The following is a 27,721-nucleotide window of genomic DNA, read 5'->3' on the forward strand; positions in this document are numbered from 1 at the left end:
TTACAAAACTGGAAAATGTGATTTTATTCATATGATTTATATAGTTAAATAAATTATAGTTATGTGAATTGCAATAAGAGTCATCATCTTTATTTTAACCAAATTCAGGATATCCTTTTAACTACATTCCTACTGTGGCTTTTGTGAAAAGAGAAACAACTTAATCCAACACCCTTCCACGGTAGCGGGCACTGAGTATGAGGTGCTAGGAATACTGTACTAGCATTTAACACTGATCTTTGGCATCTCCTTAGCACCTGAGACCTCATGGGTGATCTGCACATTGCATATCTGTTTATTTACCCACATGACCTTGGTAGGTAGGCATACCTGTCAAGACTGTGTCTGACACAGTCTCATGGGCATATCTATGCATGACAGCATCGAGACTCACCCCACACTATTTTCTTTTCTGTACTTTTCAGCAAATTGCTAGATTGGCAGTCACTGAGTCGTTATTAATGTTTGTTTAAGCGAGTGGGATACATGAAAGTATTTCGGATACATGCATATATGCATGTATGCACTTAAATGCCCATAAATTGTAGTAAAGGGAATGGAAAACAAAAATGCATTTTCTTATTTATAGGATTCTTCACGAATGAATAAACTAATGTATACACAGAAAGCAAGGGTGGAGTGGACAGCATCCTAAGTTCCTTATTAAGCTATGAAAATCTCTACCCTTGTGCTTTGAATTGGAGAGATGTGGTTAAGTCCTGTGTATACAGAACTTCTGCATCAGGACTCTTGAAATGTTTGCTTAACAAAATAATGATACTCCCCAAAGGGAATTTTAAAATTTTAGTTTGGACACTGTTTATCTTTGGGCAATGTATAATTACTCCAAAACATCTGCTAATATTTGCCAAAATTAATCGAGTGGCACCTTTGCTATCCTATTTTATCTGAAACTGCTTTTGAAAGTTCTTTTTTGCTGCTGCAAACAGTACTGATGCTGCAGACACCATAATCACCATGGTTTTCACCCAGACGTTGGAATACAGCATCCTGACCCTTTACATCTGGGTTCAAATCTCTGCTGTTGACTAGATATGTGGCTTGGTACAAACAACTTAAGATCATTGTGGGTCAGTTTTCTCCTGCATCAAAAGGACTACATGCTAGCATTGGTAGGGGACTTATGTGTGGAATGAGAATATATCTATCTCTGTTTCTACAACATTGTATGCGTTTATATAAAATCTATACATATTTGGTGCATAGAGGATACCAAACTTTAATCCTGTATAAAAATATAGTGCACAAACTGCCTCAGGCTTATTCTTCATATGACTTAAGCGAGCTCGTTGTGATGAGCTTACCAGCTTGTATTATATGCTTTGTTTGCTTGCTTGTCGCCGTACTCATTTGTATGTACGACTCCTAGCCCTTAGTACACACCTACAAATGCTGCAAAATGGTTGCCCGGATAGTGATCCTTTCTGTTGACCACAGTAAGGAGCTCAATACGTAGTCACTGTGACATTGAGAAGAAACTCAGAAATGTAGCCTCAAACCTATCAACATGCCGATTACAGGAATTCATAAATAATATGTCCAGCTAGAACCATTCTGGTCATTGTAACACAGATCCCAGTTATAAAACCTGCTAACATCTTATGTTTCAGATTATGAATTCTGGTTGATGAAGGACACACTAATTTGTGGGTCTAGTAGTATTGCTTATGTCGTCAGTGTTTTTGTTGATTTTCGAAGTCGATGTGTTCATTGAAGGAAAAAAGTGTTGATTTTTCAATTAAGATGCAACCTTTATAATGTAATGCGTACTAATTATAGTGTTCACTCCGCCTGAAGAAAAATTTTTACCAGTTAAATAGTAATAATCAAGATGAAAACTGCATTAGAAGGGTGTTAATTTTATGATCATCTCAATTTAAATAATAAAAAAAAATCCACAGGATTTTTGCTGTGCTGCTATTCCACTGCGACTGTACTCAGTTTTACATGCAGCCTCCTTGAAGCCCATATAATGATTGGCTCCTGAAACGGATGGCCAAAGATCACCCTGGAAAAACAAATTCTTTCCCAACTGTTAGAGTAACTATGCTACAGGACCAGATGTGTTTGACCAAAAGTATTAGCGTAATGGTTCTTAACCGAGACTTAGGGAAGATCAAGCATCACAGGAAAACAATTTAGAACTGAAGCTTCAATGTTGAACTCTGCACGCTGAATATAGTGAGGAGTAGATGCTAATTTTTATTCTAGCCAAACAGAACATCTAGCATTCAAGAACTCTTTAGCATTTACACAGGATCTTGAAACAGCTACGAACTTAGACTGCAACCAACACGACAGTCCATATCATACACAGTACATAGTCAAACTTAGCTCTGGGCCACCGCTGCCTCAGTTTTCTAAATGAAAGGTCCAAGTAGCTGGGTGAATAGGAAGAGCGAAGGGGGCTATACTGTGTCAAGAGTTTAGCACCTAGTCTGGGAAAACTCAGCAGCCCGTGGAAGCATGACATATCAGCATCTATTCAACATGAATTATTTTGAAGGCCAGAGAATTTTATGAGGTGCACTAACAGCAGTGAAAACTTAGAAAGTAGTGATACCAGTGCTACAGTTGAAAGGAATGTGAGGTGATTGTGTCTAACTCATGCAGCAGTCAAAGACTTTGTCTTCTGATGTCATTCCAGATACACATGGGCACACCATGTCTTCCCTAGGCTGGTGTAGTTCTCGTTAGAGAGCAGTTCCACTCCTCCTGAAAGAGAACAAGAAGTAATAGCAAGTACACTCCAAAGTTATGAAAGACCCCGCTTGTTTCGTTTGTGTGGCAATGTTGTCTGCACAGGGCGTACCAAGTGTTCTCTTTATTGTATTCATGGTTGCCAATTGAATAACAACTACTGCGACAACATGGTTTCTCAAGCATTCAGCATTTGTAAGCCAGTCTTAAGTCATGGTACTTAAGAAGCATTATATATATATATATATATATGTATGTATATATACATACACATATATATTATACATATATATGCACATACATACACATATATGTATTATATATACACATATATGTATTATATATGCACATATATGTATTATATATTTACTATATTAAATATATTGAGATGGGGGAGAGAAAGAGAGAGAGACAGACAGAGAGAGAGACAGAGAGAGAGAGACAGAGAGAGAGACAGAGAGAGAGAATCTTGAGTCTTGCCCTCAGAAGACATTCTGAGAAGCTAGGAGGAAGGAGGGAAGCATGCTGGGAATATTTAAATAGCAGGAGGGTAGGATAAGTTCAGTGATTGACAGTATCCTGCAAGTCAGGCTCAACTCCCCTCAGCTTTCCTTTTATTTGGTGGGTTTATGTGTATGTACATGTATGAATATTTCATGGTTCATAGATGTGTGCATGTACATGTGTGGGTGTGCCAGAGCTCACAGATGTTCAAAGAGTGTTATGGGAGTCAGTTCTCCCTGCTATGTTGGTTCTAGAGATTGAATTCATTTTTTCCGAACTTGGGAGCAAGCGGAGCCATCATGCCAGCCTCCCTTCTATGGCTGCAAACTTGGCAAGTCACTAAATGTTCTTCTGACTGCACTTCTGCATCTTCCTAAGGGCCTGGGGATAGTAAGCATAGAATGGGGATAATTTTGTCCAGAGCATTCATTATTCACACAACTCCCATGATACTCACAATCAAACTCAAGCACAAATTTATGGTGTAGACCTTGAATTCTCTACTTCGTTGGATTTTTGTTGTTGCTTTTTTTTTCCTGTTCAAGATATCAGTAGAAATTGGAATGTTCGAGAGAAGCCTCACAGAGAAACTAAATCATGCTCCTGAACTACAGTGCAGGTTTATAGAAGACTTTAGGGACCTGGAGATACCTACTCCTTATATCTGTGATTACCCGTCATTGACAGTGCTTGCCCAGGACTCACTGGGTGTTGTGTGTTCGTATCTTAAGACATCTGCTTTTTCGTAATAACCTAATTTTTAGTGGAAACTGTCATGTTCTTTTTTAAATCTTTATTTTTATTTTTTAGTTTATTTATTTATTTTTTAGTTTTTGAGACACGGTTTCTCTGCATAACTCTAACTCACCTAGATTTCATTCTCCAGACCAGGCTACCTTCGAGCTCAGAGATTCACCTGCCTCTGCCTCCTGAGTGTATCCCACAATGTCAGGCCTTTTTAATTTTGGGGGAGGTGAAGAAAATTATGTTATAGAGAAGATAAGTTTGGGTTCACTATGGCCACATATAGATTTTCCTCAAGAATATACTCTTAAAAAGAGCAAGACTGCCAAAAGTGAGGTTTCAAAAACAAAGGACTTTGGTCAAGGCGATAAGAAGTGCTAACTTGTGATAGAAGTAGAAATTAGCTCATCCTGGTAGAGAATTTTCAAGATTATTTGTGTTTGCCACTTGTTTTGTTAATGAAGGGAAGGTCTTTGGGGTGGCTGAAGACCAGGTGTTGATGCTGCTGAAAGGCAAGCCTGTTTCTAGTCTTTCAGAGACAATAGACACAGTGTCTGAGTACACAGAGGAGCGTTAGACAGTGGGGAGAAGGCAGATGGAGATTGGTAGCTTGGAATAAATCAAATTCTAGGAAATAGCAAAAAAGTGTATCAGATGTAGTTGGAATTTATTTAATGAACTGATGAAGCCGGGCCTGTCTCAGGATGGAATTAGCTGTCTCGTATTGAGGAGGAGAAAGAAGAGAGACAAAACCAGACAGTTTCTTTCAAGTGCACGTTAGCATATCAGCACACCTGTACTCAATTAACCACCTTTACAAAAAGTCCGTATTAAATAAGGAATCGACTTTGGGAATTTTCTGAACTTTATTTTGAATCTGGTATGATAATTTGAAGGAGTGTGCACTGGCTGAAATTCATGCTTGTGCAGAAAGGGAAGAGGAGAATCAGGCTTTATCTGACCTTTCATCCCCTGCAAACCCTCAATTTACAAAGCTCTATTTACTAAAAAGGGGCCAGGAGAGGAATGCAAAGCAGCCTATTATGTTTGTGATCCGACGATTGTTTTGCAGCTGGTATGCATGTGCTTTCTTCAGAGCTTATCTTTTCTGTCCTTTTTTTATTTGCACACTTGGAAGCAGAGCAGAGTGCCTTTTTGTTTCCATATTTTTTGAGTTTCTTGAAACTATCAGTTACAACAGAAACTGTGTAGACCTCCACCCCACACCTTGTCTTTACGTGCTAATATAAAATGGTGGATCTGTCAACTGGCTCCAGCATTTCGTGCACCTAATGGGCCACTTACCCCTGGAGTGACACCCAGTGATTCCATGAAGAATGAGATTATGATTCTGGGGGAAAACAAAAAGGGAAATGTAGGGGAGAAATCCATTCTATATCCAATCTCCTACATCATGCTGTGTTGGTGAACAAGAGGGCTACTTGTCACGGGCATTCTTTTCGACCACTAAATTATAGGGAAATAATATTCCTGTATTCATGATCTGTAATAGTCGTTATGGTGTCTAATTTAGTATTTAAGAGTCCCAAGTCGTTAACTCTAAGTTTAAGTAGTCAGCATAGTAATAAATATGTAATTTTGACAGTTTTAAAGGAGGCAACTAACCACTAGAATACATTTTTGCTTAGATATGCCCCTTAGACCTTATCTAATAACAATCACATCTTAGCATTTAGAAATTCATAAGCTATTAGTAACTAATATTTAACTAAGTGAAGTTTTTGAGAAAATAAAATCATACGTACAAGCTGTTTTCCAGTTAGGATCCCTGTACACTGAATCACAAGAAAATCTTGCCTTGTGAGAGGAGTACCACTATGTGTGTTTTGATGATACCACCAAATGGGCTACTCAAGATAGAGGTAAAAATATCTGTAGTATTCAAATACCGTTGTGTCTGTGGTAGGATTTTCCATTTTTGATAGCTCCTGGACATGATAGCCACCTTGCTATGCTCTGTACTCAAAAGTCTGTGTTCATAGTTAACAAGGTCAAAGATACACACACACACACACACACACACACACACACACACACACACACACACACACACACTGGGTGGTTGACATTTCGCTGTGGAGTTAAATGTAATGGCAGGTGAGCTGTTTCGGGTCTCCTCAGACCTGGCTCAGTTCCTGATAGCTCATATTATATGGGATTATTCTGTCCTGCAGCCTCAAGAGTCTTGTGGTAGTATATTGGAGAAGCCCCAGAGTAGAAGAAAGCAGGGGAAGAATCCCCTGAACTAGCCTCTGAGAAGTTACATCAATGAAGTATAATAAAAATTGTAAATGTCATTTTCTGTATAGGCTTTGGAGGCATCTCTGATTCTATAAGTAGAGCAGGAATCGGCAATATCTCATAGGTTCTAAGTACATGCTAGTAATGAGTGTTTGGGTCATACTCTAGCTATTCTAACAATTGCGTAAGATTATATCAGCTAACTCAAATACTATAACGTATTAATCACTGTAAGGTACTGAACGTTCATTAGAATTAATGAACTAAATATCCATGACCAGAGTGCTTCTCAGTAAGTGTTTGTTCTCAAGATTGTGAAGGTGGAAAGAGCACTCTCTCAAACCACTACTGTAAGGTGACCTGGCTCATTTGCAATTGTAAGTCTCAACTGGGTTTCCCTTTAAAATGAGAGATACTGTATTCCAGTATCAGTTTCCTTAGAGTCTAATCCGTCCTTTGGCTATGGAAATGGGATCTGTGTATTTGCTGATTGTTTACACTTGGTTCTTCTAAAGTTTGCAAAGTCAGATTCTTATGTAAGTGCCTTACCATGGTGTTTGCTTACTGATGATCTCCCTGCTGTAGCTAAGCTCATGGAGTCTCTTGTTTGGTTTCCTTTATCAGTGAGTTTGACTGCATCCTGTTTTGTTTCTATAGGCTAGACTTGTCAGTACAGACAAACTGATTCTGATGCTGCTCCTGCAGTAGCTGTTACTGTTTATCATTTTTAAAAAAATGATAAAATGGGGGAGGGGTCTGATTGGCTGAAGAATGTGCCCCTCCCAATCCTACTCTCTTCTCCTGTATCTCATATTTCTCCCTTTATGTGAGGCCCCTCTTTAGTTTGTGTGTTTGAGACATGCTCGTGTTGTATAGTTGTGCTAACCACCTCAGACAAGCAGAGTTCTGTTTCAGCTTCCTGAGGGAGTGTGTGTGTGTGTAGTGTGTGTGTGTGTGTGTGTGTGTGTGTGTGTGTGTGTGTGTGTAACAGGGAGAGAGAGGGAGAGAAGGAGAAAGAGAGAGAGAGAAGTAGGGAGACAGAAGCAATGACACCACCCTGCCCACAGCTAGGAATGCTCTTGTTTTTTGTTTTGTTTTGTTTTTTGTATCACTAAATGAATATTAATCAATTAAACAAATGGCACTTGATATAACTTCTGAAGGTAGCATCAGCATCAAGAATGTATTCAAGGTATTTGGGAGACAACATATTTTTACAGCATCATCAAGAAGAATCACTGACACAACTGGAAATGTGGCCAGTATAGAGGAATTCAAAAATAAAGGAATGGAATTTTAAAAGATCCAAATTTTGAATTTTATAAAAACATGAGCAAATAAGATATAATCATTTTTACAATTATTGAACAATGTCATATTTAAATAGTTTAAGAATAATGCAATGCTAGTGGTTAACTATAGAGAGAATATTATTAATTAGGAATTACTTTTATTCTCTATATTGGGTATTTTTTATTTACATTTCAAATGTTATCCCCTTTCCTGCTTTCCTTTCCATAAACCCCCTATCCCATGCTCCCTCTCCCTTCTTCTGTGAGGGTGTCCCCCATTCAACCACCCACCCCTTCTGGCCTCCCTGCCTTGACATTCCCCAACACTGGGACGGTCCACTGTCAGGACCAAGGGCTTCTCCTCCCTTTGGTGCCCAACAAAGCCATCCTCTGCTACATATGTAGCTGGAGCCATGGGTCTGTTCATGTGTAGTCTTTGGATAGTGGTTTAGTCCCTGGGAGTTCTGGTTGGTTGGTTTGTTCTTATGGGGTTGCAAACCCTTTCTGCTCTTTCAGTTCTTTTCTAACTCCTCCAATGGGGACCCCATCTCAGTTCAATGGTTGGCTGCTAAATGCTCATTTTTGTTGTTGTTTTATTTTGTTTCTTTGTTCTGTCTTGTTTTGTTTTTTTAAAGATTTATTTAATTTTATTTTATGTGTATGAATGTTTTGCCTATATATGTATGTCCGTGTTCCGCACGCAAGTTTGGTTTCTGCAAAGACCAAAAGAAGGTGTCAGACCCCCTGGAATTCGACTTACAAACTGTTGTGAGCACCATGTGGGCGATGAGAATGAAACCCAGATTCTCTTTCCAAGGGCTTTTAACTGCTAAGCCATCCCTGTGTCCTGTTGGTCAGTTCTCAGACTAATAAAGCTCCATGAAAAACCTTACAAGGTGGTAAATACTTCACGGTAAAGCAGTTCTATAGGAACTGCAGCAGTGACAGAAACATCACAGAGCATTTTATTTCATTCATTCTTACTGTGCTTCTGTGATTTAGTGTGTGCACATGTACATGTCCTAGCACAGATATGGTGGTCAGAGAACAACTTGAGGGAGTCAGTTTTCTCCTTTCCCTACCTGAGTCGTCTTTAGAATTGAAATCATGAGGCTTGGTGGCCAGCACCTTTACAAGGCATTCTGAAGGACTGTCCTTCAGCTTTATTTTAGGATATAAATTATACACATGCTGTGTTAAGTTAGTAGTTTTTTTTTCTTTTTCTTTTTAATAAACCACACACAGAACATCCACCCGAGCCAGTATTAACAACTGGAACATGGCCCAGTGACATAGCATTTCTGAAGAAGGTGTTACTGTTAGGAAAATTGCCACATTTCCCTTGTAGTCACTGCACCTTTGTTATTTTGGCAACTTGTGAAGTTGTATTGCTATTTACCAAAAGGTTTCTTTGTTTTTTTTTTCCCCTGTGGCTCTAGCCAGCTGGCTCTCTTCTTTCCAGGCAAACTTTTCTAGCTCTGGTATTGAGAACGTGCTTTCCCCTTTGATGGTCTACTGTTGGGGTCTTTTTGTACAAGGAACCAACTGACTAATAACGTTTGAATTGATGTCAATCATGCCCTTCATAGGGTCACACAGAAATGTGGCAGGTGTGCCACGGCCCTATGAGGCCTGTTCCATACTCACCCTACACAGTAGTTCGGTGCCACTTGCAGGCTCCCCCACCCATATAGATGAAAAGAAAAATATGTGAAATTACTATTCAAACACAAGGATTCAGTAGGTTACAAGGACCTGTAATTGTGTACCTAGTAATGAGTTACGAAGTAACTAAAAGATCATTTTGGGGAGGTACATATGAAAACAGTCAATGTAAACCATCCAAAATAACAGAATAATAAAGAATGCTTAGACTGGCATATATTGTATATTATAGATGATTGGAACGTCATTACACTAACACCCTCTCCCCTCTCTGGGTCACATACGCTGTCTCTTACTCCTGGGTTTATTTGAAACATTATGCAAATCATGCTTTTATATGTGAGATGTCATATTGTACTAGTTTTGAAGACTTCAGTTAGCAAATTCACTTAATCAAGAATTTGTTTCACTATTTCGTTTCCTTTAAAATTGGAATATGGTTTGCTTCCCTTCATAGCAATATTGGTTACTTGTTAAACTCTTTTTTGACACGTGTTTATTAATTGTGTGTGTGTGTGTGTGTGTGTGTGTGTGTGTGTGTTTGTGCATGAGTGTGTGTGTGGGTGCACATGTGTCGGGGGCACCCATGCCACTGCATGCATGTGGATGTCAGGCAGCCTACATCACATCTTCCCTTCTCTGTGTGAGTCTAGGGAATTGAATCCAGATCCTCAGCTTTAGTGGTAAACCCCACAACCATCATCCTCAGTCTGACTACTTGTTTTGTGATTTGTTTTGTTTTGTTTCGTTTGTTTGTTTTTTGGTGAGCAAAACTTAAAAATAGTGGAGATGATTGGTTGGTACATAGGAACAGGCCTGCTGGCATTTGGCAGGCTTTTGGAGCAATGATTATGTCAACTTCGTTTTGCATATTCCTATGGCCCATAGTTAATGTAATTACTATGAAATTTTAGGTTAGATTTTCTATGCTAACAAGTTAATTAAAAAGGGAAATTGAAGTCCCATCTATCACTTATCAAAATACAATTTTGGTGCTGTCATCTGCGTTTACCCTTTTCTTTTGTGTGTTATATCTTTTCCTTTTTTGCCTTTTTTAAAAAATTTTTGGAGCATTGAATTATAAAGAACAAATTCATCACATTTTCTAAAGTGTTTATTAGAGGTCTACCTGATTTTCCGCTGAGGAGAGCACCCTGAGATTTTTCCCTAGATGTTGGAGAAGGTTCAGGTTTGCATAGAGGCCAGGCCAGAGCATCCTTGGTGTCTGGATTCTCAGGTCCATGTGTTACAAGATTCCTCAGAATGTCTTCATTCAGAAGAAAGGGTTACCAGGAAGTGTTGGAATTTTCTAGGCTATGCCCGGCTAAGAATAATAACTTCCTTCCTAGTCATTCCCAAATACCTCTTACCTATTATTTGAAAGAAAGCACAGATTTCCATGAAGAGAAGAAATCGCTCTTCGGGGGATTTGCAGGCTTTAAAGACCATATGAAAGCACAGCAGGGCAAATTCAATAGGAGAGCATTTCTGGGTTCAGAAAGGTCATAGTTAGGACTTCATTTAGTAGGGCTTCTTCGGGGAGGTGTGGATTCAGATAAATTTCCTCTTTTGGGAGCCTCATTTCGATTGATTAGATCTGTTTCTAAAATTGTTCCAGCTTGTTCTGTTTTGTTCTTGGCAGTTGGATGTGGAGTGTTGTATGTTTGGGCTCATGGCACAGAATTTGTTTCCAAAAAAAAGTGTCATGCTGCTTTCTCTCTACTGGACCAGTAGGGGTAGGAGGATCTGACTTGAAGCCAGTGTGAAATGCAGACGTGATTCGATTTGGATTGTTCCTGCATTAGACCTTCGTCTCCCTGTTCCTACCCTTTTCCAGATAGAAGGACCAGTTTCCTCCCAGGATACTTTTGCTGCCAATTAGACTGGGAAGGTGAGGATCATTTAGCACCACCAAGCTGAAAAGCCATTATATGAAGTTTGGGCTTGAAATATAAAGGAGTGAATCAACACATGGCACATTCAGCCTCTTAATGATGCTTTTAGAATTAGGAATATAACTTTCTGGTTTTGATACTGCCTTTTTGTTTTGTTATTATAATGACATCTTTCCCGTCTCAACTGGAAAGTAGGTGGTCCATGTAATCAAATTTAAATGAGATTTGAAACACCTTTTAAAACATCGAGTGCTTTAAAATGTCAACCAGATTGACTGCACAGCTTTTTAATGTGCATTATGAATACTCCTTGCTTAAATACAGTACTTATACCTGATTTAATTTTTTTCATAATGATTAAGGGTCATCGTGTACATGAGTTACTATTATTTCCATAGTGTAAAAATGCCCAGAGCAGTGTTCAGTGACTATTTTCACAATATGGCCCCAGAAAAACATGAACCCCAAAGTCTTGTGTCAGATTTTCATAATTTTTCTCTTACATCTATTTAGCAGTAGTTCTGCTACTTGTCATTGTTGTCTGAGGAAGTCCTCGAGAATATAAACCATTAACATAATATTTATGATTAGAGCTGCAGAGAGAGAGAGAGAGAAATATAGGTGATAGATGGATAGATGATGGGTTGATAGGTGGATGGATGGATGGATGGATGGATAGGTAGGTAGATAGATAGGTAGATAGATAGATAGATAGATAGATAGATAGATAGATAGATGCAAGACACATAGCTAGGTAGAAAATGTGAGCATGTACACAAGTGTCTACATGTGGACACATTATGACTATATGTTAGATAAAGGGACAGACACTCACATGCTTAGCAGGTAAATAGGTGAACTGAGCTCAATACAGATACTGCTGGGGAGCAAAAGATAGCATAGAAAATAAGAAAACCAGGTTTTTGCAAGGAACTAGATATATCTGAACCCAGTTGAAATGCTGGCCACCTTTAAAAGAGAGACCGTCAGACTTTTGGAAAAATCGTTTTCCATTGAGAAATGCATGGTTTCACTAAGATGCCCTGTTGACAGCAGGCATCTGATGTGCCCCAAGCTGACTTGTTTACTCTTTGGCCTTCATCTTTTTCTGTAATCAAAGGGTTCTGATGGTTTAGCAAGCACTGTCTCAGTCTCAAAACTTGGGTATACATAATATCATCTTGACCTAGAAGAATTCCGAGGTTCAAAACAATGGTTGTTTCTCACGATTATTAAATATCCTTTTAGGAGGGAAAGCATCAATGGGCCCAGTACATAGTGGATCTCTGAACCAGCAATATCTCCTTACACTTTTTGGTTCTTCTTTCTTATAACAAAATATTTTAAGAATCTTATTTAAGAAAGAAATGGATATCATGTTTCTGTGCTATGGTCTGAATTTCTGCCTCAGAGACATTATAGGTGAATATATTTGCAGAGACTGCAAACAATGGAAAATCATGAAAACTCGAATCAGGGTCCCTGCCCTTAAATGTGTTTCAGTTTGCATTTTGATAGCGGTTTAGAAATGTTATCGCTGGTGTTGTCACAGACATAATTCACATCTTTCTTCAGGCACTGTAAACAAGAGAAATGGTTTAATGGCCCCATAAAGGCACTCTGCTGATAGCTGAGATTAGGCTCTTTAGTAATGGATGTCAGTGTGTGTGTGTGTGTGTGTGTGTGTGTGTGTGTGTGTGTGTGTGTCCAAGCGCGCACACATACACAGTGAGAGTAGGGAGAGTTTGAAGAGGCAAGTGTACTGAGAAAGAATTTCTGAGAGGCTTACATACAGCTCGAGGATCCCCTGAGCTTCTCTACCTTACAAAGTGTATTTACAGAACTTATGACATTATTGTCCCTATTTGTACATAAGCCTTCCCCTCAGCTTCTGAGATTTAGCTGAGGTCACTGTCATGCATTTATCACCTGAACTTGAAGTGATACTAACTTAAAGGGAGTGTTTCATCTACTGAGTGTACTCCTAACTACATTTATTTGTATAAAAGACAGCATGCATTTTTCATTGCGTACTTGTATGTGCTCTTAAATAATCTAATTTATGTATACCATTTATTTTTTCACCTTTTACAGAGGTTCTTTATTTTACCTCCTCCAAAGCACTTCCATAGCCAAGTGTTTTTTTTTTTTTCTATAAGCACTTCGATGTCTATAACATGATTTGTTTTTGTTTTGACTTTTTTTTTCAGTTATATTTTCTAGACAGGTGTAAAAAATTCTGCATGTTATATGTCATCCCGGTCTAAGTAAGTGCTTTGAAAGTCCTCATGCCTCATAAATCTATAATGTTTTAGAGTCTCCATTTTGTGCCATTTTTCACCAGCTTGTTTGTGTAGCCCCGTGAATTGATTACCCTAAGCCACACAAAGTGTTACCAGATTCCAGTGACCTTTGCTGACTAGGTTATCAGTGCGCATGAGCACACATTACTCGGCCAGCTTCTTCCGTGTGTGCTTTCTCCCTTATCAGTGTAGAGCATGATCTGAAACAAGGATGAGCAAGCTGTTCTCTGGAAAGAATCAGATGGTCAGTGTTCAGCCTTTGCTGGTCCTCTGTCTCCATCAGGACTACTCAAGTCCACTACTGTGGTTCAAAGTAACCCCAGACGGTCCGCCAGTGCACTTATAAAAACAAGTAGTAAGTTGTAGGTGTTCACAGCCTGTCCTTTAAGAACTCTTCAAGCATCATATCACAGGTTACCCTAAACGTCATGTTTTGGTTTGGTTTTATTTTATAATAGTTCAGGAGCCTCGTTGCCAGTATGAGGAGACTGCACTCTTGGCTTGGTTCCCTTTAGAAATCACAGATTTGTTCAAAGACCTGTTTCTCTTTTGACAAGATCTAAAAATAAATGTTTCTTCTCCTGGGGTAAATACTTTGTATTCCTAGAAATTATTACTTTGTTTCACTCTTAGAAGAATTAAAAAGTAAAAAAGAGTGAAAGGTCAGAGCCCAGCCCACTTCCTGCTTCTTTATGTTCTCTGGAGATGTCTAGAAGTAGACTTGTATGCCACTTGTGACGTTTCTGTAATCCCAGGGTAGGGCAAGCTCTCAGTGTGGGAGAGCACCATCTTTTTGCTTCAGTGTAATATGAGTAGTGTGAAATTTTAAATGTCTTGGTCACAGTAATAAATTGAAGGGAGACAGAATGCCTAGAAGCAAACACAAATGCTCTGGGAAGTTTTTGCATTTAAATACAAGTGCCAAGAATATATTAGTAAGGTCATGCATACAGCTGTGTGTATCACACACACATGAATTAAGCATAAGGAATAGAGAACAGCCTAAGATCTTTGCTAGAGGAAATATTTTTTAGAAATCTAAATAAAACTATGATTGGACCTATATTTGCACTTGATGGTATGATGTCATCTTGTTCAACACCTGCACTCCATAGTTTCATATTGCCTTCTAGCTCTCAGTATCCATTGTATCATTTAAGGCATAGTAGATACAAATAGGGAAGGAAGGAAGGAAGGGTTCAAAAACACCTGGTGTGATTTTACATGGTGTTATAGTGTGTTCCTTAACAAGAAACATTTCAAGTGCAACTGTAAACAGATTTTAATTTTATTGCAACCAAAATCCCAAGATTCACTTAAAAATTTTATTTGTTACCATTTTTAAATTAGGGTGTCTTGTAGCCCAGGCTGGCTTTGAAGACCTGGAACTTCAGATCCATTTGCTTCCACTTCCCATTGCTGGGATTATAAGCATGTAATAATACTAAAATTTTAAATTAGTTACATTGTACTTTATATGTGTATTTTTCCCTCTGTGTATGCCTGTCAACATTTATGGTTGATGCCTATGAAGGTCAGAAGAGGACATAGGACGCACTAGAACTGGAGCTACAAATAGTCATGAACCACTGTGGAGATGTTGGGAATGAAACCCAGGTCTTCTGTAAGAGCAAATGCTCTTAACCACTGCGCCATCTCTTCGGCCCCAGGCTCTAATCCTTAGCCTGCTACAGTGTTGTCTTAGATCTTTACCCAGGCATCCTGCTTAGCTTCTTTTTGTTAGCTTTCCATGTCTGTGACTAAATAGCCAATAAAATAAACTGAAAGGTAGAAAAATTAATGTGGCTAATGGCTTCAGAGATTTTAGGTGGCAGGCTATACTTTTTTAATCTGCAGTGCACAGTACGACATATCAGCAGGAACTTCTTATAGCTAGGAAGAAAAAGAGGCACCAGGGCCTTGAAGTCTTCCTCCAACAAGCCAGCTTCCTCCCACTCTGGCTTACTGTCTAAGGGTTCCCTCTCCTTTCAACCATGCCTCACATTGAACCAAGACTAACATCGGAACATTTGAGCAATAGTCGTCAACTCCAACCTTGAAGATCACAAAATACTATCTAAATCCTGAGTTATTTTCAAATGTGTTTGCAGCTTCTTGTTCAGATTGTAAACTCAGCCTCCCACCCAAACTCCATCTCTTTGTGGATGAGTGTTTAGTGGATAGCTGTCACAAACATCGTCTGTTCTCAGTGGAAGGTTAAAGATAAGGCTTTATTGTCACGTCTAAGGAAGTATTCTCTCCCTTGAGAATTTAATTCATTCTTTCTACCGACAAGTTGTTTTATGTTGTGTTTCTGTTCAATCAAAAAATTCATTTTTAACTTAGGATCCTTGCTTGTGGAAACCTAAGGGTGTCTCCGTGCTTTCGTAGTGCTGTGAGCTCAGGGTGTGTCTGTGCTTCTGTGGTATTGTAACTGAATTGTTTCCTGTCTGAAATGTAGGTAGAAGATGAAAGGTACCACGCCATTCACCGTTCACAGCTCTTAAAGGAAAAACAGTTACTGAATTTCTAAGCACGTAATGAATGCCATAACCCCTTGTAAACTCTCAGGTTAAGAAGTGGTTAAATTTATTTTGAAAGTGCATATTTTTAAGTTCTGATAATTTGGATCTTTTACATTTAACCACTAGACAAACTCAGTCATCATTAGTCAGCCTTAAGATGTGGTTTTAAAGGTCAAGCTTCCATCAAGGCAAAGAATGCAAGGTTCACCTCTTGACTGTTCTGTCTGCCTCTCCCTAGAAGAGTTGATAGCTGTGTGGTTATAAAAGTTTGCATGGGAGCCCTCAGACCCTGTATGAGGGATGCCTGAGAGGAACTCTAAATTTCATACTTAGATAAATGACCTGAAGTCTATGAAGTCAGGAATAAAGTATCATTTGGAAACATCATTTCTTTGTCAATGAAATGAAGAGGCTAACTCGCTCGATTTAATTCACTTGAAAAAGGAAAGATTCACTTTAATTAAACTACAAACAATGCCGATGCCCGCAGGTCTGTGTTCCAGACCCAGGGAGGACCGCACTGTAAGCGGAATGCTAGCAGCCTCGGCAGCAGGCTGGAGCCGTGTTCAGTGAAAGTAATTTAATTAGTGTTGATCATGACTCCAGATGATGGTGATTTGATAAGGAATAATTTAGTACTTAACAGCCTTTTACATGCACCAGCTCCATGTGGGAAAGTACAGCAAATTGCACGAAATGAATGTGCTGTTTTCTCTTGCGCCGGTGCCAATGATCTGGAAAAACCTCCTATTAGCAGACACGAAGCCTCGAGCCCTGGGATGAAATATACCTAGGCAGCCTCCAGCTCAGCCCTTTCTGATGGGAGCCTCTATATCTCTCATGCAACGGTGAATAGAAGTTGCCTCCATGAAGGTATAGGTATGATTCCCAGGAGGCGGGCAAGCTTGCTTAAGTGAGGATCATAAAAGATATGTCCCACATTCTTGTGCAGAAAATGGAAGGCTTCAGTTTGGTTCTAAGTTTTATACTTCACCTACAGATATGAAAAATAAAAATAAATGCCGGGTATCTTAGATCGTCCTGTTAGTCTTTGGACTGGGACCAGTAAAGAAAAACCAATTATTGGTCCATAATGTTTCATAGCCGCACAGGCATAGAATGAGGTTGTAAAGAGAATGGAAATCCTCCGCGGCTAGGGCTGCGAAGCCTACAAGGTGACGAGCCTTCAACGGTTGGCATCTAAATAGATTTTTTTCAAGTGCTGGGTCTCTTTGAACTCAAGGTGCGCCGGTGCTGCCAAGCCTCACATTGGATTTAGCATTTGTCTGCTTATGATAATCACCTAGAAAGTTTTGTAACCTAAAATCATTACTCAGCCAGTTTGGTGACAACATTGACTGGGAATGGAGCATTAGGTAAAGGTGCAATGACAAGGTGTCACGTACTGGGTGGCTTAAAAAGCTGATACGGCTCATCCTCATCTTCAGTGGCTACAGAGCGGGATGAAGACAGAAGGTTGGTTCTGAGGAGAGAGAGAGAGAGAGAGAGAGAGAGAGAGAGAGAGAGAGAGAGAGAGAGAGAGAGAGAGAGAGAGAAAGGGAGGGAGGGAGAGAGAGAGAATCTCTGCTCCACGATTCTCCCAGTCTTTTCCACTTTCCTATCCATCTTTAACATTTCTGGGTTTGCAGGATCCTCAACTTGATCTCTGCCTTCAGCTTCACACACATCTCCCTTTGGTTTGAAGGACGCTAGCAGCCATGGAGCTAACAGCTCACCTCAACAGCTTAATTTTACTAAGCCGCCAAACAAAATCACAGGCTAAACGCAGAAGAACATCTTTATGCTCTCAGCTAGCTTTGTTTTGGAAATTTATAGGGCTTAACTACATAGCTGTGAGAGCATCTGTGTTTTTGGATGCAATGGAAGGTGCTTTATTTCTTGTTATTTCTAAATATTCTTTGCATGCAGATGCCATACTTATTTATCTCCACCAGGGAATATTTAAAACCTTTTTAGCTTTCTTTACATAAGTAAAACTTCCACAAACATTTCTACATATGTCTTTTGGAGAATATATGAACTCCTTTCTCATATATACATATACACACATATAGGAGAATTCGTGTTAGTGTGATCACAAGATCACATTCATGTTGAAGCTTTCGGGTAGTCACAAACTTTTCTGAGATGCTTGAACCAATTTCCATTATTTTGTTCAGTATCAGTATTGTCAACCTTTTATTATACTTTGGTTTTCCTAATGGGTGTCTCGTGATAATCTTTTCTTTTTATTGGCAATTTCCTGATGAGCAACAATTTTGATTATGTTTTCACTCATTTTGCTGCCCCTTCCCCATCTTGCTATTTAGATATTTTCTTTTAGGAGCCAGTTGTCTGACTAGGTCTTTGGTCCACTTCATTTGGTCATTTGGATTGCTATAAAGCAATTCCTTCTACATTAAATAAGAATTCTTTGTCAGATCCCTCTGTTGCAAGCATCTTGGACCTTGTGCCTTTTTCTTCATTCTTCTAATGTGCCGTTAAAGAGGTAATTTTAATTTTAGTAAACCTTAATTTTTTAAGTGTTTCTTTTGGGGTTAAATTTATTTTTCAAGCTGTTTGTTAATCTTTTTATACCTTTGGTCAAAAAGTCCTAACTATGGAAATATGGCATCTTAAGTCTTAACAAATTTTTATTCATGTAAATTAAATTGGAATTCTCTGTTTTTTATGTTACTTCTTTGAGGGCAAATGGGTTTCTTTGTCACTACAGCTTTCTGTTAGGAAAATAAAAAATTAGGTTTTGATTCAATGTTCTAGAAATTGAGTACATGCATTTTGCTGTCTATCTTCCAAAGAGCTTGAAAATAATTAAAAAGTTTGGCGAAATGTGCCAATAAATGTGTTGTAGCATACATGTTTGCTGTTGTAAGAGTTAGTGAAACCATATACACATCTAAGTATCACACATGTATACAGACATATACACATCCATGTATCACACATGTATACAGGAGGAGAGAGTTTTCTTAGCAAACACAGTGAATGCTTTTGGGGTTTTCTTTTCTGTGTATCAAAATTTTTATCATAGACATTTCATTGTGAAAGAAATCTAAAGAGAATATAGTGAACACTTGGGGGAATCATCAGACTTTGTAAAGTACAGTGAAGCTTATTCATTGGTTTTATGGTCCTAGAGTAAGCACATTCATGTGAGCGTGTGTGTGTTTCCTGCACTGTACATTTCATGGCATAACTGACTTTAAATTAAGCACAATGACTCTACATAAATATTAACCTTTCTTTAAAAGTTTACATATTAAGTTGTATGGAAAAAAAGAAAACACTATTAATATAGGATAATTTTTATTGAGGATTACATGTAGTAAAAAATTTCATGTATCATGTTTTATTTTTATAGTTTAGGTAAATAGATAGGCAGGAATTTTTGTTTCAGTTTAGAAATAGCCACCAATCTCAAAGATGTTGGTTTTTCTAGTTCTCATACTTAATGCCTTGCCTTTGGACCTACACCTGGATTGTCTTCGTCATGCGTCAGGAGATCACTACTACTAGAGTGGTGCTGATGAATGATGCTTAAAGCTGTACTCCAATCTTGACTAAACAGATGCAATTTTTTCTGCCTTTGTTTTAATCAATGGGAATATTTATAACAGGTTTTGAAACTTCTTTTCTGAAAACTGACATTCTAAGCATTGTGAATATTATCAAAGCAGAAACAAAAATCAGACTTGTATTTTGTTAATGCAGAAAAAGCAGGTTGGCTGCAGAGCATAGGAAGTTTCCAGAATTCTTTCAGCCACATAGACTATCAAGTGCTAATTTTCTTATAAGCATAAGTTACCGTGAAATGTTGATGATAATTTAAATAAGAGATGTCAAACAGATTAACTGACTTAATTCTTAGTTGAATTAAATGTTTATGGATATGTTTGTTCTGTTTTTTGTTTTTTCTTTTTAGTGGCTTTTCATGGCCTACCACTGAAAATCAAGAAAGAACCCCACAGCCCATGTTCAGAACTCGGGTCTGCTTGCAGCCAAGAGCAGCCCTTTAAATTCAGCTATGGAGAAAAGTGCCTGTACAATGTCAGGTAAGAAGCCGTGTGCTCAGAGACAGCATCCCTTTCGGAAACAGTGTAGAATGATATTGAAATCGCAAGTCAATTTTTATGGGTTACGTCTTTATTACATAATAAGCTAATTAGGTAATGTATTCAGCAGAACTCTAAAGACCCATTTGCCATACAATCACACGCTTTAGAATCATTTTAAAGTAATAATTCTCATCTCAATCTCATCTCATAGTTTCTCTTTCTACGGAGGTGACACATCTTGGGTTTGAAAAGGGGGTCTTATTTGGCACCAGCAGCATTTGAAGGTTCCCATCAGAATGAATGCATTATGGACTTTAGATCGTTTGTAGAGAAAAAAAATACATATAACATTTGGCAAGCAAAAGCAGTACATTAGTTATCTGACAGGCTTTACAGATGATCTATAAGATGCATTCATGGACAATTGCAATAAAACTCTAATTTTATAAGGCCCAGCCAAGGCAATTATCTATTAAAAAGCCAGTTGTTCTTGAGATGATAGTAAAGGGTGGTGCATTCAAAGTGCATTGTTCATTTGCTAGAAAATCTGATAACACATATGTTCATTAAAAACCCTTTGAAGTGAATTGCATGCTTTTACTTTTCATCTTGGCCTCTAATTGCATTTAAAAAAAAAAGTTGGCTATAGCTGTTGACTATTACTCTTGACTACAGTAGAGACTTAGTTCTTCAAGGGAGGTGGCTTGAGAACTTGCAAAACCGATTGGAAATATGTGCACTGCATTATAAGGTGTATCAATTCAAGCTCAGTGCATTAGGATCCAGAAGAATCTTGTGTTACTACAAATACACCTCCTGTACGCCATCTTCCACATCTGTTAGATAGAAGACTCAAGAAAATTAGACTGTGCCATCTCATGGCAACTGACAAATGCTGAGATCTTTTGTTCCTGTTCGTTCTTGAAATTTAATGTTTTTTGTGTGACTTTCTAAGAGGCTCGCTAAAGCCTGAAATTGTGAGGCAGCTCATTTGAAACCAAAATGTTATTATAAAGCAGATCTTTTATAAAAGTGAACTAGGACAGCATACTGAGTTCGTGCTAAATATTAATAGTGCATTTGGTTATTTAGTTTTATTGTTTGCATTTTCTCAAACACAGGTGTATACAACAACACAGTTATTTTAACATTGGACAACTTCCAGTCATTGAACCAGTTAGATATAAGATACTCTTTGCAATTCAACGCTGATTATTATGGTGACCATAAAAACATTGTTTTATACAATATATCTCAGACCCATAGATGAACAGTTGGGGAATTGGCCCACAATTTGAAGAATTCTGTAAAAACAAACAAACAAAAAGCACCATCTCTCTCAACCTATATGGTGTACACAGTACATTCTGGAGCTTCCTTTTCTCTATAAATAGTAAAATTTAATATAATACTTTATGAGGGAAGAAAGTAATATTTTGGGATAATTAGGCATTTGTTCCTTCCTTCCTTCCTTCCTTCCTTCCTTCCTTCCTTCCTTCCTTCCTTCCTTTCCCTTTGTTTGAGACAGGTTTCTTCATGTAACTCTGGTCTTCCTGGAACTCACTATGTAGACCAGGTTGAATTTGAACTCACAGGGACCCACCCACCTGCCTCTGCCTCCAGAGTGCTGAGATTAAGGGCATGAGCCACCACTGCCCGGCTCTGTTTTATGGGAAAGACTCAAGCTAGCCACTTCATCAAAATAGGTTTTCGTTCAGAAACACATAGGTAAAATCAAATGCAAGAAGTTTTTTTTGTTTTCAGCTTGAGAATTTCACACATATGTATGATACATTTTGATCAAGTCTATTCCCATATTTGCTCCCTTCCTCAGTTCCTCTTTTCTCCTCCACCAATTTCCCTTCCCAGCATTCTCTCTATGAGTACAGATAGCTTTAAAGATGGGGTAGAGTATGTAGCACTTACGCTTGCACTTCAGGAGAGCATATTTGTACTTGGATAGAATTCTGCTGTAGTAATAGAGAAGAAACTTTAGGTTATTATATATTAAGCTAAGCAGAAAAGGTTTCTTTTAAAAGTCCATCACTCTCATTATGTGTATATATATATTTTTTTGAATTGGGATCTGCCTGGCCAGTACAGGCTGGGGCATGTGATTAAAGTCTTGCACCATTTTAACCAGCTCTTATTAATATTTTTATTTGAAGAGTATATCTAGATACTTTACGCAGACATATACCTTTCTGCTGTTCAGAACATAAAATCTGATTTTAGTAAGATATTTTTCTTGATTGAAGACATTAGTTCAATCATACTTCAGAGAGCCATGCATTGGAAAGCAACTCAAAGTCATACTAGAAAACAAATGGCTTACTTTATTTGCATTTGTGATTGTGAGTGGAAGTTAGTCCACTATAATAGCATTTATTTCTTGATATTATTTTTCACTCACAATCAAAGAAAGCTTAAATATATCCGAGACATTTTAATTTGCCTCGTTAATCTTTATTATCAAGGAATTCAAGGCCAAACATCATTTAATATAAAATATCTGGAAAGGCAAGAGCACTGCCTAGAATTCCACCACAAATAAAGGCAAATCAAATACAGTCTCCCTTACTAAGCTGACGTTAGGTCTGGTTTTAAAATGTAACAGAGAGGAAGGATGACACTCAGGTATTTAATGATTTAGGAAGGAGCGGTTCCGAAAAGATGTGTGTTGAGAACAGATGGAGGTGATGGTGATTCGTCAGCAGAAGGGGCTTCCCTAACTAAGCTGTCTGCCCACTGAGTGCGTATGTTAGAAATAGTCATGTCATTACACAGTTTCACATGATATTTCCTATGTAAGAGCGTGGGGGCTTTGAAGTTTATAGATTCTAGAATTAAAAATCAAAATCTAAATGAGTTTAGCTTCTTTATCACTCATGTCGAAGATAAGGTTTTGATTTTTCCCTAGGAACAGGGTTCTTTAAAAATTACTCCCATGCAACCTATGTTCTCTTTTGTTCTCTGGGTAGTGCCTATGATCAGAAGCCACAAGTGGGAATGAGGCCCTCCAATCCCCCAACACCATCCAGCACTCCAGTGTCCCCACTACATCATGCATCTCCAAACACAGCTCATACTCCGAAACCTGACCGGGCCTTCCCAGCTCACCTCCCGCCTTCCCAGTCCATACCAGACAGCACCTACCCCATGGACCACAGGTAAGCTCCGGATGCCATTTCAGACAAAACAAACTAAAAGCTCCACCAGTTTCAGCTTTCATGAAGGACCTTACCCATAGCTGTTCTGAAGATCTCTAGTGTTTTAAGGTAAGCATAATAATTTGGCACATTTGTACAAAAATAATTTCAGCCAAAGGTTGCTCTATCAATAATAAAAATAATTTGTGGAGAAGATAATTTGCAAAGATAATTGTCTTTTTTAAACATTTAAAGTGTTTGCTAAGATAAAATTAAGCTGAACATTTCTCCTCACTTCTCATAAATTGATTCACTTAAATGTTGCAACAGATCGTGCATGCTTATGTGTGCACTAGTTTTGCAAAGTTAGTAGGCTCATTTTACTAGGTGACTTATAAAATTAGGTTCATTACCTTACATCGAATGACTTAGTTCTACACAGTCTTACACAGTGTATCTTATTTGATTAATCTATTTGCTTTCCTTTTCAATGGCTATTTCACGTCCATAGACCCATGACTATGGACGCTAAGAAAGTGCTTCAGAAAGATAGCTGCCAAGTAAGTGTTACTTAGAAATGAACAAGGAGAATCGGAGGGCAGAGCTGCTGAGAGGCCTGTAACTGGAGATTGTTGACCTGAGAGAGGAGGAAATCCAAGTTTGAATGCAATCCTAGAGGAAGTACTTCTTTAATCCATGAGTTAGAACACAGGTTTACTTTATGTGGCTAATTTCGTCCCTTATGTTTTGTTCCCCATTACCAGGACTGTCTAGGAAACTCTTTAGCACTAGTCTCCATGGGAGAAAAAGACTTTATCAGAAGTGCCGACTGAGTTGATTACAAAATACTGCCTCATGTGTGACTATCTTTATGATAGCCCTGAATACTAACTGGAAAGACCCATGAGTCACACGCCACTATGTAGTATCTGTAGCCTGCATTAGATGCTTTCAAGAGCAGAAGTAGGAAGGAAATCATTAGGAAATTCAAGCTTAGAGTTTCTATTGTCTTTCTGTTTAAAGTCTGCCTTATATTTTAAAAATTATACAATTAGACTCAATATAAAATTACATTAAGCATTGGATCCCCCCCCCCCAAATTTCAAAACTTTATCCATGAACTACAACCATAACTGGTTGAGAGACATCACTGTGGAAATAGCTGACTGCAAGGACTCCTCCCAGTCACCAGAAAAAGCAGGTGTACTACAGGCAAATCTCGATATAGAAAGAAACACGCTGTACCTCAGTCTCAAAATGAGTTACTCCTTGCTGTAAAGGAATAGGATGAAATATAATTTTCCCATGTGAAACAAAGCCATGTTCTCTCCCTTTGGCTCCCGTCACCCGGTTCTTCTCAGCTTTGGTTCCTCAAAGTCTCCTATTTTCTTTCCCTTCTCACTCCACAGACATGGGGTGTAGTTAGAGTGAAATGCTCTGTGCATCTCCCTGTGTAAACATTTTGTAAATATGGACGAAAGAGTGCCTATTGCAGGGTAGGCCATTAAACAGAAGCATAATTGTGCAAGACACGAGAAAAAGCAGGGACTACAAAACCTCTGCCGTTCCTTTTGTCTACTTCCAAAGACTTACCCGAATTTATCATCACCAAGTGCCCTGCAATTCAAACGAGCACTGGATCGTTGGGGGATCTGTTGTCTGCACCCTGTGCAGGCTGTCTCTCCCCAAGGCTAGGCGATTGCTAAGCAAGTAGTATGCTTGGTTTTAGATGACCTAACTAGAGGTGCTTTAGCCAGATCCATTTTTGTATCTCAACTTGAAGTCAAAGAGTTAGACTAAGAACAGCCGGCCCGGAACTACAAGAGGGAAGCTCGGGGTCTTTTCCCACTGCCCCCCAGCTGAGTTTTGAGCATGGTACCAGCTGGCCAATCCCAGGAAAATCTCTGAAGCCTTATGTTTCTGATGAGGATTTCTTAGAGGGCTCTGGCCAACAAATGGCAGTCCCTTGGTTATAAATGGCATATTTGCTCTGGGAACAGATCCCTTCCCCAGATAGCTCCCTCCAGCCCAGGCACCCCACGTCACTCTGGGAACAGTTTACAGCCAGCTGGCCTGAGTTCTGCTTCCTCTCCTCAGACTCAGTGCACACCTCAGGACAACCCTTTGGCACGTCTTCACGAACCCACTGTGCAAGAGACCTGTCTATATTCTTTAGCTGTGTTCCCAACGCACCGACCAGATTCTCCTTACCCACTAGTGAGTGCATTTACCTACTGTCCTCAGCCACCAAACTTTGCCCCTCATTTTCTCTTTCTCAGTGGCCAGTGGCTCAGCAGAATGACACCCAAACCATACATTCTCCCTGGAAACATATCCCTGATACATACATGGTCTCTCACAAGAACAAGTACGAATCACATTGACTCGTAAAAAGCAAATAGCTTCCCTTCCTTACAATGCTTTTAGGGCAAGCAATATTAGCTTCCTTTTAAGGCTTCAGAAGGGAGCCAGCTTCTTATTTTATCTCCAAGTTACCATTTTCTGATTCACTCCTTGACAGTTCCTAATGATAATTTCTGTTTCTTTTTTTGGCTAATGAAATAAGCAAGAGAAGGGAAATGCATGCAGTGCCAGCCAGCCTCGCCGTTTCACAGTATCTGGGTTTCTAAGTTTATTTCGTGCAGGTGTAAGTGGAATTTCCATGCTTTTCGGGGCAGCTGGCATACCTAGAGTTAAGCCCTGGCATGGAGTATGCTTCCGAATCCTAAAGCAATTGCCCTGCCATTCTTTGGCTTTCTCCTTATTTTCATTTAACATTACTGAAATTAAATGCTAACCTTCAAAATTAAAGTCTCAGGAACGCTTTTAGTAGGTGGGGGTTGGGGGGTTAATAGGCTAATATTTGCTCATGGATAGGCTTTAGAGGTTATTTTTTTAAGCACTCCTGGGGCATTTTTAGAGCACTTTTAAATCTTTAATTAGTCCACATCCTTGTGGTGGGTCAATGATATTATGGACGAGATGCACAGATCAGAACAATTATGGTTTCAGCCAATCTTTACCAAGAAGGAAGGAGCATAGGACTCCGTTGCAGCTCTCTGCCTAGGCCTTAGAACTTCCTCACGCCCTCATTGCCCCGCTTACCCAAACCTGTGTATCTTAGGTGGTCAGCTGTGTGTGCGTTGCTTGTTTTTTAATCAACCCAGCAGTTTGGAGATCTTAGGAGCCAGTATGTCCTGTGCTGTTGTTTGGCAGGACAGAGAAAGTCTTTTTTTAAAAAAAGAGCTTCCATAATGCCAAGATTTATTTCTTACAAGAACACACTGTTAATTTGGACATTGTTGGAGAATTTAAAGGCCTGCTGATTGGCGAAGAGATTCGGTTCTCTTGTACTTCCTGAATCTCTGAGGGTTATGGAAGGCAAGCCAGTAAGTAGGTTTTGTTTGGAGACTCCTTTGTTTGCCTGTTGATTAGTTTGGTGACAGAATTTAAAGAGAGAGAGTGCCATTTGGAGATTGCATTCTGTTTTCCCTGGTTTTTCTTAGGTTTCATTATTTGAGAACCCTTTCTTCCAGAAGTTATGTAAATGATCCAATTAGCTTAAAATTGGTCATTTTAGCCGTTAGAGATCATAGTAATTCAAAACCGTTCATTGTGCAGTTACTGGCAGCACACCTTAGTTGTATGATATGCCGAATTGTTTGTAATGGATGGATTAAAAAGGGGAGCACACGTCATCGTGCGATTTAAAACAAGTCACAGCACTACTGTTCTAGGAACAGAAATCTGAGGCTCACTAAAGCTGTTCACCTTGGGCCGTTTGGTTTAAACCGTTCACTAGCAGCTAGGAAATGTATCTCACACAAAGACAACTTTGTGTTAACTATTTCATCTGAAACACACTCTCTTCTCCAGATTTCGCCGCCAGCTTTCTGAACCCTGTAACTCTTTCCCTCCTTTGCCAACAATGCCAAGGGAAGGGCGTCCTATGTACCAACGCCAGATGTCTGAGCCAAACATCCCCTTCCCACCACAAGGCTTCAAGCAGGAGTACCACGACCCAGTCTATGAACATACCACCATGGTTGGCGGTGCAGCCAGCCAAAGCTTTCCCCCTCCTTTGATGATCAAACAGGAACCCAGAGACTTTGCATATGATTCAGGTATGCCCGTCTTCTTATGGAATTACATGTAAATCATCTTTTCACCTCCCTGGTTGATTTGATTAGGGTTGTCAGACTGGGTGCCTTCTGACCATTGGTTTGTAAGTGCGTATTCTGATTTTATCCTGTATTGGGGACGTTCTACAATTGAGGGGCATGTATTATCAAAAGACTTTGCCATGAGATGATGATCAAAAATAGTGTCTGAAAATGAAACCAGTTAAAAGACAGTACAATTTATAAATTTGAACTTACTTGAGTAAGAGCTGGAACTTGTAATTTTTTTTTCTTGATCCTGTTCTTTTTCCTTTTGCATCCTGCTATGGTAATGTTATTTAGAAACAATGCTTGCAAAGTAACGGTCTTTTATGGTGGGCATTTAGACTTGATAACTTAGAACAATCATTGGTGCCAAAAGTTCCAGTGGTTCTAAAGTAGAAATTCTTACATATTAGAAAGGG

The 27,721-nt window shown here is 39.0% G+C and overlaps 1 protein-coding gene across 9 annotated transcripts in view; it reads left to right on the forward strand.

Annotated features, from left to right (window-relative positions):
- The window catches only part of Etv1 (ETS variant transcription factor 1), an 89,102-nt gene that overhangs the window by 26,965 nt on the left and 34,416 nt on the right, over window positions 1–27,721 (forward strand). For all 9 annotated transcript variants that reach the window (XM_087553788.1, NM_001108709.3, NM_001163156.3 and 6 more), the window contains 3 exon segments: window positions 19,855–19,984; window positions 22,969–23,157; window positions 27,013–27,260. In XM_087553788.1, the coding sequence (XP_087409914.1) occupies window positions 19,855–19,984; window positions 22,969–23,157; window positions 27,013–27,260 (567 nt within the window).

This window comes from Rattus norvegicus, chromosome 6 (assembly GCF_021556685.1).
Source record: "Rattus norvegicus strain SHRSP/BbbUtx chromosome 6, alternate assembly SHRSP_T2T, whole genome shotgun sequence".
NCBI classification, from domain to species: domain Eukaryota; kingdom Metazoa; phylum Chordata; class Mammalia; order Rodentia; family Muridae; genus Rattus; species Rattus norvegicus.